Consider the following 19,921-nt stretch of genomic DNA (forward strand, 5'->3'; position numbering starts at 1 on the left):
CGCATTTTCTTCTCATAGATTTGCCACTTTAATCTCGTAAACTTTTTTCTCAAAATATTATTTTTGTATGGTTTTTTTTTATACATTCCGGCAAAATGTTATATCCTACAATATTCTCTAGGGTTGAAATTTGGAATTTGCAAGTATTTCAATGAGTGCCGTATTAAGGGGTAAAAGTATTTTGGAGTACATTTTTGATTCTTGTGTCTCGTTTTGTGTGTCTCACTTGATGATGGAGTGGTCCCGTCCCAAAGTGACCACAGTGGCATCAGTAGCTTGAAGTGACATTAATTTGGCCAAAGCTTCTGAGGTTTTACTCTGAAAATACAGAAACATATTTACATGTAAATAGATTCTTTTAAAGGGGTACTGTGCAATTAAAATTAAATTTTAAAAAAAGGGCTTAAAACTTTTTTGTTCAGGCAGGCATTTTTAGGTTGTCCCTAGATGTTTTTATTATTGCCTCTGCACCTTAATCTTCTCCTTTAAATGTTTTCTTCAATGTACTTTATTACCTGTGTCTTTTTATCGACTGCTGATTATAATGTGTCTGATTTTTCTCTTAGTCTTTTGTTTATTTTGTTTCGGGTTTCTGTAGCACTTTTATGAAAAGTACTTTACAAATAAAATGTATTATTATTATTGTTATTATTGTAATTATTGTAATTTGCATAAAATTGCAGAACAAAAATGTGGACATTGGATAAGGCTAGGTTCAAAATGTTTGTTTAATTTTGTTGACATGTTAGAATCAAAGATTATTTAACATATATATCTATTTTTTATCAGAAAATAATGATAAAATACTTGCAAAATTACTCAGTTTTTGCAGCAATAAAACTTACGGAAGCCCTGAAAGGCAAGGTGAAAAAAAGTGTTTTCTCATACATATGAGATACCATCTTGTACGTATGAAATAAACTGGGAAAAAAAAAATCACTAGTCTGAAAGAAAACATGTTACGGAAGCAAAACAGCCATAAATCCCTAAATTAAATATCAATACTGGAAACAAAGAAGACCATCATCAAAATATATTGGCCTACTTTCTAAATAAATTTAAAAAATCAAGAGGAAGCCATTCTTCTCCGGCTAATGTCAGTCAGAAATGCAGTCATGGAAACACTGGCTGTAATAATACCGAAATAACTGACATTTCAAAATAAAAGTCAGTCACAACTTTTTTCTTAGAAACTCTTGACTACTTTTAAAGTTTGAAAAATAAATTAAAAAAACATTTTTTTTTACTTTAGCGACATGCTCCAGCCATCGACCCAGCGCGATGAACACAAACAGCATGGGTGGAGTGTCGAAAAAGGTGACGGGGCTCTGGCTGGCCCGCTCCGCCATGGCTACGACCAGGACCACGCAGGAGTAGATGTAGGCGATGGAGGTGGCCAACACAATGAGCACGTCCATGTTGGCCGTGCGGTGTTTTAACGAGCGATAAGCCTGGATGTAGAAGTATCGGCCCCCGAAAATCTGGATGGAGGAAAACACAAATTTAGATTAAAAGCTGGAGACAAAATATCTTATTTTCATTGGTGCAGGGTGAATGTTCCTGTTGCTGACGGTCAAGCAAAGACGGAAAAGATTAATTCAGAATGAGGCCAATTTGGTAAGCCAAGAGCTATCAAGTGTCTAAGATCTGGATCAAAAATATCACTTTACTAACTTGTAGGACCACAAGACACAAGACCTCTTTAAGGTAGGACAAAGTAGCTCTAAATCATGGGTCTCAAATTCGCGGCCAGTGGGCCAGTTGCGGCCCTCGTGACGATAATTCGTGGCCCCCACCTTGATATAAAGTTTAATGTGAGTTTTATATGAATGGCACTTTACTATGTCGTGTGTGGAAGGTCCCTTTAATTACTTTTTTTGGGTAATTTTGTGTCTTGTTTTGGTAATTTTGTGTCTTTTTTGAATAATTTTGTGTCTTTTTTGGTAATTCTGTGTCTTTTTTTGTAATTTTGTGTCTTTTTAAAATAATTTTGTGTCTTTTTTAGTAAGTTTGTGTCTGTTTTTGTAATTTTGTGTCTTTTTAAAATAATTTTGTGTCTTTTTTAGTAAGTTTGTGTCATTTTTTGGGGTCATTTTGTGTCTTTTTTTTAGATAATTTGTGTCTTTTTTGGTAATTCTGTGTCTTTTTTTGTGGTCATTTTGTTTCTTTTTTAAGTAATTCAGTTTTTTCTGTCATTTTGTGTCCTTTTTGGGTCATTTTGTGTCTTTTTTTTAATAACTGTCTTTTTTGGTAATTCTGTGTATTTTTGGTAATTTTATGTCTTTTGGTCATTTTGTGTCTTTTTTAAGTAATTTAGCGTTTTTTCAGTCATTTTGTGTCTTTTTTTGGTCATTTTTAACTCAAACAACCGCATGGACCCGCACTGGTGGCAGGAGATCAACAATTTCTTAGTAACCAGTGACCTCTAGTGGTCATAGTTAATATGACAGGAGAAAAATAAGAAGCAAAGCCACATAGTATAAAGAGTGAGAAAGTCCGCAGTAACACGTGGACAGGACATTTATGCTATGCAACTAAACAGTTCATCACCCCAGATGGGACTCGAACCCACAATCCCTGGCTTAGGAGGCCAGTGCCTTATCCATTAGGCCACTGGGGCTTTTTTAGTAGTAATTTCATGTATTTTCTCTTTTTTTTAATTTTTTGATACTGCCTCCAGCAAGTTTGAGACCCGTGCTTTAAATTAACAAAAATGTGGAAAAAACACTATAAATGTTTGATTAAAGGTCTCGTATGGTATAATAGCATATAGCATTCTCACAGAAAAACACACAGAACAACATGTTACCTGCACCGGCGTACAGAGCAGGAAGAAGGCCAGGTTGAGGAGGGAGAGGCCGGGCAGCAGGTTCTGCTCCTCAGGCATAGAACCACCGTGCTCCTGGTGCTGACTGTCCATCACCATCATGTAGATCATGAGGCCCATGACGGGCAGGCCGAACACCATGCTGAGCAGGAAGGAGTTCTTCCACCTGGAGAGGAGCCAGGAGGTTGTATGGATGAAACATTTGTCATGTCTTGTCATCTCCTGTCATATTTACTACGACCACTAGATTAGAGATCCAGTCACTGATTTCTAAGCAAGTGTTGATCTCCTGCCACTGGTACAGGTCCATGTGGTCTGAGTAGTCAGAACATTTGTAGAGCTCGAAATAGTTTCATTAATGTGATGGAAATTACACATGATGACTCATTTTGTAGCCCCAGTGGCCTAATGGATAAGGCACTGGCCTCCTAAGCCAGGGATTGTGGGTTCGAGTCCCATCTGGGGTGATGAACTGTTTAGTTGCATAGCAGTAGTGTCCTGTCCACACATTATTGCGGACTTTCTCACTCTTTATACTATGTGGCCTCGCTTCTTATTTTTCTCCTGTCATATTAACTATGACCACTAGAGGTCACTGATTTCTAAGAAATTGTTGATCTCCTGCCACCGGTGCGGGTCCATGCGGTTGTACACATTTTGTAGCCCCAGTGGCCTAATGGATAAGGCACTGGCCTCCTAAGCCAGGGATTGTGGGTTCGAGTCCCATCTGGGGTGATGTTCACTTTAGTCGTGCAGCAGAAATGTCCTGTCATTGCAGACTAATGCTATCTATACATCAGAAGACTTTGAAAAGATTTGGAAAATACTCCCGTAAAACTATAGACTCACATCTAAAGACAAGTGTTTAGAGTTTTTCGTCTCAGACTGAGATTTTAGACGGACTGTGAATCTTGCAGGGTAATTATTTACAAGACTACAACTAGATTCTTTTAGCATTTTTTTTTATCACCATACAATTTTTTTCTCATCATGCTTTTAGTAAAAACTTACAGAATGGAGGAGAAGCAACTTTTGGCTGCAGCTGGCTTAACAGCTCTATCAACTTTCATTTAGTTAATCATACATTAATCATCGTATTGATTATGTATATTATTATGATTATGTATTACTTATTTATGTATGCATTTATTCATTTTAACTGGGTCTCCTTGCTGTTCTATTTCTGTTCTCTCTTTACTAAGAAACAGTCCCCAAAAATCTTGTGGCCGTAAATATATGACATCACGATATTTTTATTTAGGACTGAGCTGACAAGCATTATTGTGACTTTTTCGTGTCGAACAGACATGAAATCGAACTTTGTAGCCCCAGTGGCCTAATGGATAAGGCACTGGCCTCCTAAGCCAGGGATTGTGGGTTCGAGTCCCATCTGGGGTGATGAACTGTTTAGTTGCACAGTTCACTGTATAAATGTACAGCATACTTCCAGGCTTTGAATGTAGGTTACTGTGATATTAAGATTTATATAGAAGATGCACCCAAAAAGACAAATGTATGAAGGTTAAAGACGGTATTTTAAGAGCAGACATATTCTCATGATGACAATTTGAAACCAGATACTTGCTGTCGAATCTCTTCTGTGTGATCGAGGTTGTTTTTGATGCCTGCCTTCACCAGACTGGCCTCGAAGCCCAGACTCTAGAAGGAAGAAAAACAAACCAGGATACGCTGTGATGACACATATTCTTAAGAGAGGAGGTTGTTTTTTTGTTTTTTAAAAAGTGATCATTACCTGAATGATCTTGATAATATCTCGAGCTCCGAGGACTTCTGGGTCAAACTGGATCTGGGCTTTTTGGGTTGCTAGGGCGACGGAGGCCCCGAGGATCCCTTTGGTCGAGGTGAGCTTGGACTCAATGTTGTGCACACATGATGCACATGTCATGCCTGTTACCTACCAATAAAAATGCTGGAGTTAAAGGACTTTTTTTCAGTTTTTGAAGAAATGAATGCACCTTTAACATGAAGAAATCAGGATGTAAATGTGTTATATTCTTCTCAGCTGACTCACAGTGAGGTCCAGTTTCCCATGTGTTACTGCATTGTCCTCCATCAGCTTTGCACCGAAGCCTAAGTCTTCTATGAGTTTAGTGACATCAGCAGCGTTCATGACTTCTGAATCGTATTTAACCTCGGCCTTCCCAGCCATGAGTGACACCAGCACAGTGATAATTCCTACAAGTCAAAGTAAAAACATTACACATGCAAACTGAATCACACGCCATGTAACACCTGAGCTCCGTTTACCCTTGTGTTTGAGCAGGTTCCTCTCAATGTTGGCCACACAGGAGGCACAGGTCATTCCCATTACGCAAATGAAGCATTTTTGCACTTTCATCTGGCCTCCGGAGGTCGCCTGTGATCCGGTGCCATTGCTGACTCCCGACTTATTGGACGGGTCAGAAAGGGCAGGAAGTACAGAGCTAACAGGCCTGGACTTTTCATGACCCCCTTTGCTCTTTGCAGACGCAGGTTCTGTGGAGGAAGAGGGACAAAGTCAGAGGCATTATGATGACTAAAGGTAGAAGGATCCTGTGTGGCAGGTGCATAAAAAGTAAATTAAATTTTGAGAAAAACAAAACAAACTCTAGCCTCGTTTCGTTGAATCAAATTTTGTCACATTACAGGAAATGCGAATCAGGGACGTTTCTATTAACTGTTTTTTTTGTACAAGAAGGAAAACAGTGGAAGAAGAGATTGAGCAGGAGAAAAAAAATGAATAGCTTGCTAATCAGACAACTTGCTGCCCATGAGAGAAAAAATGTCTTAATGGATTTAGATTGAATTGGCTAACTTATATTTCTTCCATGCCAGCTCATCTTGATCATCAGAGTGAAAACAGCTGATCAATCATGAGTTAAATGGTATTAGTTTCCATCTCCCCTTTGGCACATTAAGTTTTTACTATGAAAAAGACAAAAACCAAGGGACCATAAAAATGGATTCAAATTTGTTTCTATCAAGCTTTTCTCATGCAAATAAATGAAATTTTGAGAAAAACAAAACAAACACTAGCCTCGTTTCGTTGAATCAAATTTTGTCACATTACAGAAAATGCGAATGAGGGACGTTTCCATTTACAGGTTTTTTTTGTGCAAGAAGGAAAACAGTGGAAGAAGAGATCGAGCAGGAGAAAAAAATAATAATGAATAGCTTGCTAACTACTAAAAAGACAAAAAGCAATCGACCATAAAAATGTATTCAAATTTGTTTCCATCGAGCTTTTCTCGTGCAAATCTTCAAAATGCACATCGAAATTTGTTGATGGAAACACGGATATTATACGCTTTTTCCATGCACTTTTTAGCCCCAGTGGCCTAATGGATAAGGCACTGGCCTCCTAAGCCAGGGATTGTGGGTTCGAGTCCCATCTGGGGTGATGAACTGTTAAGTCACACAATAGAAATGTCCTTTCCACATATTGTTGCGGACTTTCTCACTCTTTACACTACCTCGTCTCACTTCTTATTTTGCTCACGTCATATTTACTTCGACCACTAGAGGTCCCTGCTTTCTAAGAAATTGTCGATCTCCTGTCACCAGTACAGGTCCATGTGGTCATAGGCTTTAAAACATTTGTTGAGCTAGAAATATTTGCAAATGAGACATTATGACTCATTTTGTAGCCCCAGTGGCCTAATGGATAAGGCACTGGCCTCCTAAGCCAGGGATTGTGGGTTCGAGTCCCATCTGGGGTGATGAACTTTAGTTGGATAGCAGAAGTGTCCTGTCCACGTGTTATTGCGGACTTTTTCACTCTTTATACTACCTCGCCTCACTTCATATTTTTCTCCTGTCATATTAACTATGACCACTAGAGGTCCCTGATTTCTGAGAAATTGTTGATCTCCTGCCACTGGTGCGGGTCCATGTGATTGTATGAGTTAAACATTTGTTGAGCTAGAACTATTTTCATTAATGTGATGGAAATGAGACATCATAACACATTTTGTAGCCCCAGTGGCCTAATGGATAAGGCACTGGCCTCCTAAGCCAGGGATTGTGGGTTCGAGTCCCATTTGGGGTGATATGCACTTTAGTCGTGCAGCAGAAGAGTCCTGTCATTGCAGACTAATGCTACCTATACATCAGAAGACTCTTAAAACATTTGGCAAAGACTACCAGCTCACACCTGCTCACATCTAAAGACAAGTGTTTAGAGTTTTTAGTCTCAGACTGAGCTTCTACAAAGACTATAAATCTTTCAGGTAAACTATTTAGAAGACTACAACTAGATTCTTTTCGCAGTTTTTTCCTACCATACAAGGGCGGACTTTCTCACTCTTTATACTACTTTGTCTCACTTCTTATTTGGTTCCCATCATATTTACTATGACCACTATAGCCAAAAAGCCAAAAAGGGTGAAAAAATCTCTTCGTTCCTGACTGGGTAGCAGCAGTGTAGGACAGAAGGAAATATTGAGAAAAACACAACAAACACGGTCCGCTTAGCACTGGAATATTACTTAATTTACCCCCAAGTAAACTTAAACATGGCTTTCTGACGGCAAGGTAAAGCGATGAAAATATTGTAAATATAGTGTAAACTGATTGATGAACTGGAGTACATTGCTTTGCTTCCGTGTAAGTGCTCTTGTCTGCTTCTCCAAACTGGTAATAAGACCCTCATACAACCCTACTTAAAAAAATCTATTAAAAAAATAGGTACTTTTGTTGCGTATTTCCATTTTATGATATTTTATAGTTTTACTCCACCAAATTCCAGAGAAATGCATTGCAAATTTTACTCGACGACATGTATCAAACATGCATTTCAAATTGATTTTACATCAAAAACAATGAAAAAAATGTATATTTTATGATAAATTGTTGTATATTTAAGATCTCCAAGCAATCTAGCTAAATTTCATGCTCACACACAACACATACAGCTGGAAAGTGAATGTTGGTAAAGCAAAAGAAACCATACCGAATATAAATTATAATAATTTCTATGTGAATTACGAGTCAGAAGCTGCACTTCTCTTTGCTTTAGAGGTTAAAAACTTCAACCAAGCTTGACCTTGATGGTTGAAAATGAAAAAAAAGGTACATGAAAGAATCTGCTCATAATCTGCCCAAGTTAATTCCACGTCTTGGCAAGCTATTTTCGTCATTAAATCCAACAAGAAAGCGCCGGCCGGCGCAAGAGCCCTCCATGTCACGCTTGAGAGCATTACTTGTCTGGTTTCCACAGTAACAAGTGGAAACTGAGTTGAGGTGAATAGAAGTTGAGCAGGTTAGACTGGAAAGTCTCACAGTACTCCAACTTTTCTCAGCGGAGTAATGAGCTTTTTAAATAACGTAGTTCTCCTGAATGCATCTCAACATGTCAGGCACAAGAATTCATGGGTGGGATGGAAAACATTGCTTGAATTACAACAACACAAGTCAGTCAAGGGCGTCTAACAATGAGCGCTTTACTGCCTGGAGCTGAAACAGCCCACAGTGCTGTGGTACTTGTGACTGCAGCTTCATATTTAACTCACAGTGGTGACGATCGTACGATCAAATCACATCAAATTTCTGCAAGAAAGATAATATGAGCTTTCCAAAAACGTGATAGTTGCAATAATGTTAAGAAAAGAAAAATAAATTAAAGAGACAGATAAAGTAAAGTAAAGATGGATAAATAAATAAATAAAAATGTAAAAAGATACAGATTATAGCAATTTTAAAAAAGGGTATGGAAAGATATTTAGCTAAAAAAATAAATAAATAAATAAATAAAATAAAAATAAAAATAAAAATAAAAATAAAAATAAAAATAAAAATAAAAATAATAATAAATGAAAAATTTGTGGGTGATGTACTGTTAAGTCACACAATAGAAATGTGCTGTCCACATATTGTTGCGGACTTTCTCACTCTTTATACTACTTCGTCTCACTTCTTATTTTGCTCCTGTCATATTTAATCCGACCACTTTATAAGTGATTTCTAAGAAATTGTCGATCTCCTGCTACCAGTACAGGTCCATGTGGTCTTAAGCCTGATTTCCACCGGGCGCGTTACTGCAGCGTCACGTCAGCGTCGCGTATGACGTTGCAAATAGGTAACACTCTAATCAATGAGAGCATTTCCACCGGGCGCATAGCGTAACGTTACTGCAGCGTCGCGTCAGCGTCTCTACGCGAACATTAGGTAGGACTTCTATTTCTCCGCGAGACGCTGCCAAATCGCGTGAATCTGAACAGAGCAGATCGCACCAGACAGGAAGTCCGACTCAGAATCAGCGTAAAACACTTCCGCCCCTTTCAAAATAAAACACATTACGCAGTTCATGCAACCTAACACTACTTCACATCAACATTATGTTATGACCGGGGCACCAGATCAGCAATCAATCAATCAATCAATCAATCAAAGGGTCTCAGAGGATCGGCGACACGGACGACAAGAGACTGATTGTTGAAGTGGAACATCATACAATCATTTATGACATAAGATATTGTTTTTAGGATAGGATAGATGGTCAGATCAACATATCTTTCACCTCAGAGAAGCAAAGTAAGTTGGTTTTTGTTGTTGTTGTTTATTTTATACACACAGTTTATCCATAGACTGTATAAATAGAGTTTAAAGTTTATCACGGGATCTTGCGGTCTCCCGTATGGTCAGGATTATTGCGTGATCTCGTTATCTCGCGTGTATACGTCCGGCTCGCTAAGCTGACGTGCTGCTGCTGTAACGCGTCCGGTGGAAATCCCCAGTTAGGCTTTAAAACATTCGTTTAGCTAGAAATATTTGGAAATGAGACATTATGGCACATTTTGTAGCCCCAGTGGCCTAATGGATAAGGCACTGGCCTCCTAAGCCAGGGATTGTGAGTTCGAGTCCCATCTGGGGTGATGAACTTTAGTTGCATAGCAGAAGTGTCCTGTCCACATGTTATTTCTCACTTCCTCACTCTTTATACTACCTCGTCTCACTTCTTATTTTGCTCCTGTCATATTTACCACGACCACTAGAGGTCACTAAGTTCTAAGAAAGTGTTGTTCTCCTGCCACTGGTACAGGTCCATGTGGTCTTATGAACTACTGATGTGTTATAATTCATGTGATGGAAATGAGATATCATAGAATACTTTGTAGCCCCAGTGGCCTAATGGATAATAATAATAATAATAATAATAATAATAATAATAATAATAATAAATGAAAAATGTAATTAAAGATAAACAGAAATAGTGTGAAGTAAAGATCAATGAATAAACAATTAAAAAAATAGAGATTATAGCAAATAAAATAAAATATATAATATAAAGACAAAATGATGTATCATTATTATTATTATTATTATTATTATTATTATTAATAATAATAATAATAATAATAATAATAATAATAAAATGAAAAATAAAATTAAAGAGAGACAGAAATAGTGTCATGTAAAGATCAATAAATAAACAATAAAAAATAGAGATTATAGCAAATAAAATCAAATATATAATATAAAGATAAAAATAATATATTATTAATAAAAATAATAATAATAAATGAAAAATAAAATTAAAGACAGATGAAGGTTGTGTGTGGATCTCATTTTTCCCAGTATTTATGATGTGTTATAGTTCAACATATCCACCTACCTTCAAGTGATGCATCAAAGCCCATGTCTTCTACAGCTGCCCTGAGCTGCTCCGGCTCCGTCAACCTGGGGTCAAAGGTCACCGTTCCCTTTTCCTCCTTTAGAGACACCGCTATGGAGAGCACTCCCGTCATCTGGGAGATCCTCCCTTCTATCGCCTGCACGCAGGAGTTGCAAGTCATCCCTACAATCCAAATGGTGACAGTGGAGTAGACCAGTTCCCTCTGCCAGTAGCTTATATCACATCCAGGTGGATCGTCGCTGTATAAAGTGGCACCAAAACCCATCTCCTCGATGTTGTCTCTAAGCTCCTGATGTGTAACTAGAAGAGGTTGATATACAATCAGCGCTGCAGAGTCCTGAAAGGAAACCTGGATATATGAAACCCCAGGTAGGGAACCAATCCGTCCCTCTATGGACTGCACACAGGACTGGCAGTGCATCCCCTCCACCCTGATCTGCACCGCCGACTCCACGCTGAAGCCCGCAGTCTGCAGCTCCAGGGCGATCTCTTTGGTTGAGATAACTGAGGTATCATAGTCCACTTTGGCCAAGCTGCTGGTTAAAGACAAGCTGGCAGCAAGAACTCCATTCAGGTTGCAGATCCGGCTCTCGATGGCTTTGGTCTTGTGCTCCGAGGTGAGTCCCAGGAGTCTAAAAGTGGCTCCGGAAGCAGCTTTGGGTGGAGGGCAGAGCTCACTCTGACTCCCGTAGACGTAGGCCAGGTTGTCCAGGCCGTGCTGCTCCGTGTCAGGGCCATTCTCCTGGAAATATGACAGAAAAAGAGTGATGAAAAAATAACAAAATAAAAATAAAATAATTTTATATTATGTAACTTCTAGATATATTTTTCTCATATTATTCTATTCCATCTACTTATATTTACTCCTTTTTTATATTGTATTTTAATTATTATTATTATTATTATTATTATTATTATAATGTAAGTGTATTTTTTTTCTCTCATTTATTTACTTATCTATTCCCCCCTAATGTTCTGTGTGTTGATGTTTATTATGATGCCACTTATTAATAAAATAATTCTATATTATATAATTTCTATATATATTTTTCCCTTGTTATTCTATTTTATCTACTTATATTTACTCCCTTTTTATTTATTTATTATTATTATTATTATTATTATTATTATTATTATTATTATGTAAGTGTGTATATATATATATATATATATATATTTTTTTTTTTTTTTTTTTTTTTTTTCCAATTATTTACTTATCTATTCTCCCCTAATGTTCTGTGTGTTGATGTTTATTATGATGTCACTTATTACAAGTCCTATGTCAGGAAATGTTTAAATGTTTAAAAATGTTTATGATTGTAAAATGATTAATATGCTAAAATATTAAATATTAAATATATATAAATACATTTTTATATGAGGTAGCAGTAGTAATATATATTTTTTAAATTAGTAAAAAATAATTATTTTTAAAAAGTACAGTAAAGGATGAATGTGGGATTAATGAACCCATAGAAAAGACATAATTGTTAAATTTATATCCTAAAATAATGTTTTAAAAGTAACAACAACAGACAGAATGACAAGGGGCCAGTGGTGGAATGTCACCAAGTACATTTACTCAAGTACTGTACTTAAGTACAATTTTGAGGTACTTGTACTTTACTTGAGTATTTCCACTTTATGTAACTTTATACCTCTACTTCACTACATTTAGCTGACAGCTCTCTCTGACTTTAATTACTTTTCAGGTCGAGATTTAACATGAAAAACATGATCAATTTAAAGTGATTAGACTTTTTTTTTTTTAATTAAACCTCACAACAGTACATTAAGTAGTTAAAATGAGCCCTACCTTGAGAAAATTAAAACACTGTTTAATAAAGGCATCAATAATAATAATCTAATAATATATTTAGAATATACAAAACAGTCTGAGTGGGTCCATTCTGCATTAAGAGTACTTTTACTTTTGATACTTTAGGTACATTTTGATGATGATACTTTTGTACTTTTACTTCAGTAAGTTTTGGATGCATGTATTAGTACTTTTACTGAAGTAAGGGATCCCAATACTGAATACAACAGACTCTGTTATATCCTGAAATAATATAACAGTGAGGAATGAGCTTCTGCTATCAAACCACGTATAGTATGCCACAAAGTAGTTGCACAAAATATATATTTTAATATCATGTTGTCTATATTGCCTCAGAACAAAGACAACACAAACCTGAAACACATGTTTAATTTCCTGTCCTATCAAGTCAGCTCATCTACCTTGTTTTCCCTTCCTCAGTTCATCCTCAGGGCACAAACACAGAGAACCAATCCCCCATTCACCTACTCAACAAGCACCACTAGAGCCCATTCAGCCTTTATGAGGACCTTCTTCTATTGTCTAAACCAGGAATTCTCAAACCTTTAGCAGCAGTTGCAAGAGTGTGGGGATTTAGTCTTAATGTCATATTTCAGAGAACATATTGTGTGGAAATAGTCTCCCAGGAGCATAAACATCAACTACAATGGCTTTTATTTTGAAATTGAGGCCTGAGATCCCATTACTTTCTGTTTGTTTGTTTGTTTGGACACGAATATGGTCTTACCTTTGATTGATTTTTTTTATATAATATCATTTTTTTTTTTTTTACTTTCTTACCATGCATGCATGAATCGGTAACGCTTTATATTAAGGTCCTTGTAATAACCATTAATTAACAAGTAATAAGGCATTGTTCTCACTTTAGATCCCTTTAGCTGCAAAAAGCATAGTTAACTGTTAACAAGTGCATAGTTAACTTATAATAGATGAGCAATAAAGTATATTTTAATATCAGTAAGCGAACAAAAGATTAATAAATGCATGGCAAAGACATAATGGGTGGGTTATGGGTGTTTGTAATGCTATTATGAAGAATTATAGGATACTCATGAGGCTTTTATTAATGTTCTTATTATACATCTCTTATAGCCTGCTATTAGCTGTATTATAATGCCATTATTAACACTTATATAGGCTTATAAACACACAGTAATGTTAATAAGCATCTTGTAAGGACTTACAAGGGCCGTATTACTTGTTAATTAATGGTTATTACAAGGACCTTAATATAAAGCGTTACCCATGAATCTTTTGCAACTTTTACATAAAAATAAAACACTTTTGAATACATTTCTGGAAAAGATTACCAAAACCATGCAAAGTTGTTTATGTCTTGTATACAGGTGCATCTCAATACATTAGAACATGATGGAAAAGTCCATTTCAGTCAAATAGCCCCAACCAAGTCTTGAGTCATATAGATTTTGTAATATTACATTTTTTTGAGACACTGAATTTTAGGTCTTCATTAAATGTAAGCCATAATCATTATAATTAAAATAAATTAAATTAATTAAGACATGAAATGTTTAATTCTGTGTGTAATGGATCTATATAATGTGTTATTTCCACTTTTTAAATTAAATTACTGACATAAATAAACTTTTCTATGATATTCTAATTCATTGAGATGCACCTGTACATTTTATATTGTTTGTTTCAAGTTTTTGCCATTTGTTTTTTAGTCTGTTTCTCATGCTTTTACGTGAATTTCTTTTTCTTTTTTTTTCTGCTGTTCTGGACAGGAATACCTTTAAAAACTGAATTTGAATCACAATCACTTTAACCTAGTAATATTACGGTTAAATAAAACCAAATAAATAAAGAAATGACAAAAGAAATGTTACAATAAGAACCTCATACAGGATCCAAAACCTCTTTACAGATTATTTTGCAGCGTGAGTTAAATTTTGAACACTTTTATGAATCTATTTGCTTGATATGACTTTTAATCTCCCTGTGAATAACATATCCGCAAGTATCTAAATATGTAGGCTGGGTTCTAAGATTTAAATTTAAAAAGGATTAGGTGGTTAATTTAATTTAAATGGTTAAAGTAGCACTTGACACTCAGTAGACTGACATCTAAATGGGGGTCTAGCAGAAAAAAGCTGGTTTGGGGCCTTAAACCACATGACTTTCTCTTCACATAAGCCTCCCAACGTGACTGTGATTAAAGTCAGTAGTCACTGGCACCTCACAGAACTGCAGGACCAAGTCAGCTTTAATATTGTTCAATTTTTAAACCAAACTTCCACTGCACCTCTGATGGGACCCAAGCACCCCGTCCATTCTCCTGGAAATATGACAGAAATAAAATCAACAAAAAAAATAACTAAATAAAAAAATATATTTTTTTATATTATGTAACTTCTATATATACTTTTCTCATATTATTCTATTTCATCTACTTATATTTACTCCTTTATTATTATTATTATTATTATTATTATTATTATTATTATGCAAGTGTATTTTTTTTCTCATTTATTTACTTATCTATTCCCCCCTAATGTTCTGTGTGTTGATGTTTATTATGATGTCACTTATTAATAAAATAACTCTATATTATATAATTTCTCTATATATTTTTCTCTTATTATTCTATTTTATCTACTTATATTTACTGCTTTTTTATTAATTTATTAATTAATTTATTATTATTATTATTATTATTATAGAGATAGATAGATAGATAGATAGATAGATAGATAGATAGATAGATAGATAGATAGATAGATAGATAGATAGATAGATAGATAGATAGATAGATAGATAGATAGATAGATAGATAGCTTTAATATCGTTCAATTTTTAAACCACACTTCCACTGCACCTCTGATGGGACCCAAGCGACCCGTCCCTGACCCCTGACCAGTGCCTGATCCATCCAGCTACAACTGAATGACTCAGTATCTAATCTATAAACATGAAAAACATCAGAGTGGTTACAGATCTGTCCCTGTGTGTTCCTCTTTGTGTTACAGTAATGAAGGCAAACACTGACATGTTGACTTCTGGGTCCCTGAGTGCTGTTCAACTGTTCAAAGTTCAATAAATCACAAGACAAACATTTCCCAGAAGCATCAAACTTATTATAAATGTCCACTTGTATCTTTATGACCTCACTGTAAACACTGTCCCAGTCCCTACTGTGTTTATGCTTTCTTTATTGTAAGTGGAGATACAAACCAACAGGGCTGAATGAGGCCCAATCCTGGTTTCAGGGTCAGCCAGGGCCACATTAGTGGCTCACAGGAGGTCCAAAAGACAATAAGACATAGACAGCTCAAACTGTGCAGCACTGATCGAGTTTAAAGAGCATTTAAAATAATAAATCAGAGGTTAATGTGAATGAGTGCACATTGAAATGTCCCAATAATTTGAATTACTATAGTACCGCTGAAGCTGCTGGCTCAGCGCCTGCTGTCTTTGACTTATTTAACCAATTGTAGTCTATTTTACACTCCACATATCACAGTTGTGTAATTGCTCTGTGGTTGTTTTGTAGGCCTGTATCATTTTCTTAAAAAATTTTTTAATGCATCACATTTACATTCCTTCTTTGTTATGTAATAATAATAATAATAATAACAATAATAATAATAATACATTTTATTTATAGCTGCCTTTCGTATCACTCAAGTTCACTGTACAGTGACAACAAAAAACAACAAAGAACAAATAATAAATAAATAATAATAAATAACAAATAATATGAACCTATTGATTTATTATTTATTCTGTACTTTAGGTTCTTTATATATATATATATATATATATATATATATATATATATATATATATATATATATATATATATATATATATATATATATATATGTATTTGGTTACTGGTACTGAGTGAAATGACAATGAAGTTTAATCACATTAAATCTAATAATAAACTAGGGGAATGGGATTAAATTGTAATACTTTTCTCAGAGGTACAGCAAAATATGTAGTTAATCGAGAATGAATCACAAAATTAAGTATCTCTTACTTTAGTAGAAGTACTAATAACACACTGTGAAATTACTCCACTACAAGTAAAAGTCCTGCATTCAAAACTTACTGAAGTAAAAGTACAAAAGTATCAGCGTAAAAACCTTAAAACAGAATTTGAATCACAGTGGGGTTCAACCCAGTAAGATCAAGGTTAAATAAAATCAAATAAATAAGTAAATGACAAAAATTGTTACAATAAGAACCTCATCCAGGATTCAAAATAAGCTGTTAAGAGGTTAACAGCTTATTTTGCAGTGTGAGTTAAATTCTACACAACTGATACAAGCTGTAATGTAACTGTAGCAACATGCAGTGTGTGTTTGATTACACTCGATGCTTTTATTGTGTCATCTTAAACCATTTGCAATGACTTGCATGACTAAGCTACATTTATGTGGCTTTTGTCCAAAGCAAATACAATCAGTGCATTCTACCTGCATGGCAACATGATCTGGATGTTGCAGATGAGCATAATCGGCCACTTCAGCCACTTTGTGACAATAAAGCATTTGTCCAGTACTGCAACTGAAATCAAATCATCTGATATGGAGGTTTGTAACTATCAACCTGTAAGTCATTCTAACAGGTGGGCAGGTGTATGCTCTATATCTATGAGCTGTAGTCAGCAAAACAAAGACACATTTCTCTTGATTTGATCCGTGAAAAAGAGTTTTGAGATAAAACTTTTCTTTTTATGCTACTGCCACATTTCAGGGAGAATATTTTTGCTACCTTTCACTCCAAAAATTGATAATTTTTCTTTCGATTGAATAATCAAACAGCGTTGAAAGAATTTTTCACAATGTTAACTTAGGTAAAAATGCCAATACTGCAATATAAATATTTAATTACAAGTAGAAGTCTTGCAGGAAAAAGAGCCGGTTTCTGTTATACTATCACAATGTTTGCAAAAATAAACATAGTTTGGTGAAGCAGAGATGCTGTGTGTTTTGCAGGGATGGAAAGTAACTAACTAACATTGTACTTTTTGCTCCAAACAGCAGTGTCAACTTGGGGTTTATGAGGTTGAAGATATCTTTGAGATGTTTGCAGTTTCACCAGATATTTTGTCTATTTTGTTAAGGAAATCATAAAATATTCTCAGTTGAGCTGAAGAATATGGACAAGAATATGGTCCCACCTTTGATTTAAAATAACAACAACAACAACATAATATCATATATGTCACCTGTATGTAAGGATGCATTTTTGCAACTTTTACATAAAAATATAATGCTTTTGAATACAATACAACCATGCAAATACTGTAAAAGACTGTTTTGTATACATTCGTTTCAACTTTTTGTTTTTTTAGTCTGTTGCTCATTCTTTTATGTGATTTTTTTAATACTGCTATTTTGGACAGGAATGCATAAAAAGAATAAAAAGACTCAAGACCCATGTCGAAATAATGCTATTCAGATCCTTTAAATAGCCTACTACAGTACAAGTAAGATCCTGCATTAAAAATGTCCAACGAAATGCATAAATATTGACGAAATAGGTATTAAAAGTTAGTATCACCACATTTGTGGAGGTTACACGCCAACTCTTCACAACATATATTACAGTAATACAGTCATGGAAAAATATTAGACCCTTATTTTCTTCAATGTATTGTTCATTTTAATGCCTGGAACAACAAAAGGTACATTTGTTTGGACAAATATAATGACAACAACAAAAATAGTTCATAAGAGTTTAATTTAAGAGCTGATGTCAAGTAATTTTCCATGGTTTTCTTGATAATGATTTTGGTTATTATCAAGAAAACCATGGAAAATGTCTAGATATCAGCACTATTTTTGTTGTTATCATTATTGGTATTGGTATTTGGTAACTTCTGTGGATATCTAAATGAGGTCCCCATGTCTCTCTGTTTGGTCGTAGAACCACATGGATTTCTTTCCAGCTAATCAGCAAAGATCAGGCTACGTCACAGACGGTGACACCATGACATCTGACCAATCAGTATGATAATAATATAATAATATTAACTTTATTGACCTTGACCTCCAATGTAAAAATGTAGGGGGGAAAATCTGCAAGAAACGGTCGTTTTTATTCTTCATTGACTTGTACGACTTGTACGAGGAGAACTTGACTATTAAGGCATATTGCATATTTTATTATTATTCATATAAGTATGAATAATAATAAAAATACAAACGGGGGGGGGGGGGGAGTATTTTTTGGGGGGAAAGTTGAAAATTTACTAGATTAAAGTGGCAAATCTACAAGAAAAAAGTCGCATATTTAAGAGATTTGAAGTGGGACTCTGAAAACGCGAAAAAAGTCAGATTTACGGGGAAAAAGTGGAAAAAAACAACTTTTTCTCGCAGATTCACCACTTTAAATCTCATAAATCTGCGCATTTTTTTCTCGCACATTTGCCACTTTAATCTCGTAAACTTTTTTTTTCTCAAAATATTACCCCCCTCCCCCGGGTCCGTATGTTTTTGGTTTTTTTACACATTCTGGCCGTGTGTAATAATATTCAATATACTCTAGGATTGAAATTATGGAATTTGCAGTCTTGTCCAGAGTGTCCTATTAAGGGTTAAAGGCTGCAGCTGTGACTTGTTGCATCTCATGTGCCAAAACACACTGAACCAAACTGTTGCATATGGATTTCTGACTCATTTTAACTTTTAAAACTAACTTTTAAGCTGAGTTGCAGGTGCTCGTGGGCCTACCTTAAACTCGCGCGCGCAGTGTCTCGCGCTGCTGGGATCCGCGTGGACGCTACAGGTGCAGTCCGGCTTGCAGCCACATTCAACCATAGAAATGTGCTCCTCCGCACCGGGCGACGACTTGAAGACATACTTGGAGAGGTTTTTAGGCGACTTTGGAGAAAACATGTCTGAGCTGAACTCTAATGGCTTTCGGCTTATCTTCACCTATCAAAGTCGGAGGGCAAAAGTCCGCAGTGGGAGAGCGCTCCGTGCTGTTCCTGCAGATAAGGCTGCGCACTCCGGAGAAACGTCATTGTTTTGGTGTTCAGCTTTGGAGTTGGAGGGTTTTGATCAGAGGATTCATGAGGAGAGGGTGGGAGACATGTCCAATCACATGACTTCACTAACAGTCCAAAAACAATAATCATTTTCGCGCACTACAAGGCTTTAAAGCAGGGGTCTCAAACTCAAATTACCTGGGGGCCGCTGGAGGAAGAATCAAAATGACCAAAAAAAGACAGAAAATTACTTAAATAAAAAATAAAAAAGACATAAAAAAAAACTAAATTACTTAAAAAACAAACAAAATGACCAAAACAAAATTATTAAAGACACCAAATGACCCAAAAAGACACAAAACTACTAATAATAATTACTAATAATTAAAAAAAGAAAACTTTTAAAGACACAAAATTACAAAAAGGACACAAATTAATAAAAATGAAAAGACAATTATTAAAAAGAAATTTTAAAAAGACAAAATTACCAAAAAAAGGACCTTCCACACACAACACGGTAAATTGCCATTCATATAAAACTCACATTAAACTTTCATATCAAGGTGGGGGCCATAAAATATCGCCACAAGGGCCGCAATTGGCCCGCGAGCCGAGAGTTTGAGACCCATGCTTTAAAGTTACCTGTAATCTTTATTG

At 35.5% G+C, this 19,921-nt stretch overlaps 1 protein-coding gene and 8 non-coding genes across 10 annotated transcripts in view; 7 read left to right on the forward strand and 2 right to left on the reverse strand.

The window, feature by feature from the left end:
* Positions 1–19,328, reverse strand: part of atp7b (ATPase copper transporting beta) — a 33,200-nt gene extending 13,872 nt beyond the window's left edge. The window contains exons 1-9 of one of the 2 annotated variants that reach the window (XM_059328123.1): positions 19,008–19,327; positions 10,440–11,202; positions 5,096–5,323; positions 4,860–5,023; positions 4,581–4,742; positions 4,413–4,486; positions 2,810–2,993; positions 1,248–1,481; positions 227–318 (exon numbers count right to left, since the gene is read on the reverse strand). In XM_059328123.1, coding sequence (XP_059184106.1) covers positions 227–318; positions 1,248–1,481; positions 2,810–2,993; positions 4,413–4,486; positions 4,581–4,742; positions 4,860–5,023; positions 5,096–5,323; positions 10,440–11,202; positions 19,008–19,172 — 2,066 coding nt within the window. In that variant the 5' untranslated portion in view covers positions 19,173–19,327. Of the gene's footprint in view, positions 1–226; positions 319–1,247; positions 1,482–2,809; positions 2,994–4,412; positions 4,487–4,580; positions 4,743–4,859; positions 5,024–5,095; positions 5,324–10,439; positions 11,203–19,007 lie in introns of both variants that reach the window. The other variant, XM_059328124.1, reaches the window with a different exon arrangement.
* Positions 2,548–2,620, reverse strand: trnar-ccu (transfer RNA arginine (anticodon CCU)). Its single transcript has one exon. It is a non-coding gene; the product is annotated as a tRNA-Arg (tRNA).
* On the forward strand, positions 3,222–3,294 carry trnar-ccu (transfer RNA arginine (anticodon CCU)). Its single transcript has one exon. It is a non-coding gene; the product is annotated as a tRNA-Arg (tRNA).
* trnar-ccu (transfer RNA arginine (anticodon CCU)) lies at positions 3,490–3,562 on the forward strand. The gene has a single exon. It is a non-coding gene; the product is annotated as a tRNA-Arg (tRNA).
* Positions 4,153–4,225, forward strand: trnar-ccu (transfer RNA arginine (anticodon CCU)). The gene has a single exon. It is a non-coding gene; the product is annotated as a tRNA-Arg (tRNA).
* On the forward strand, positions 6,155–6,227 carry trnar-ccu (transfer RNA arginine (anticodon CCU)). The gene has a single exon. It is a non-coding gene; the product is annotated as a tRNA-Arg (tRNA).
* trnar-ccu (transfer RNA arginine (anticodon CCU)) lies at positions 6,474–6,546 on the forward strand. The gene has a single exon. It is a non-coding gene; the product is annotated as a tRNA-Arg (tRNA).
* On the forward strand, positions 6,803–6,875 carry trnar-ccu (transfer RNA arginine (anticodon CCU)). Its single transcript has one exon. It is a non-coding gene; the product is annotated as a tRNA-Arg (tRNA).
* Positions 9,627–9,699, forward strand: trnar-ccu (transfer RNA arginine (anticodon CCU)). Its single transcript has one exon. It is a non-coding gene; the product is annotated as a tRNA-Arg (tRNA).
* Positions 19,329–19,921: the final 593 nt, after the last annotated feature.

This window comes from Centropristis striata, chromosome 24 (genome assembly GCF_030273125.1).
Source record: "Centropristis striata isolate RG_2023a ecotype Rhode Island chromosome 24, C.striata_1.0, whole genome shotgun sequence".
NCBI lineage: Eukaryota > Metazoa > Chordata > Actinopteri > Perciformes > Serranidae > Centropristis > Centropristis striata.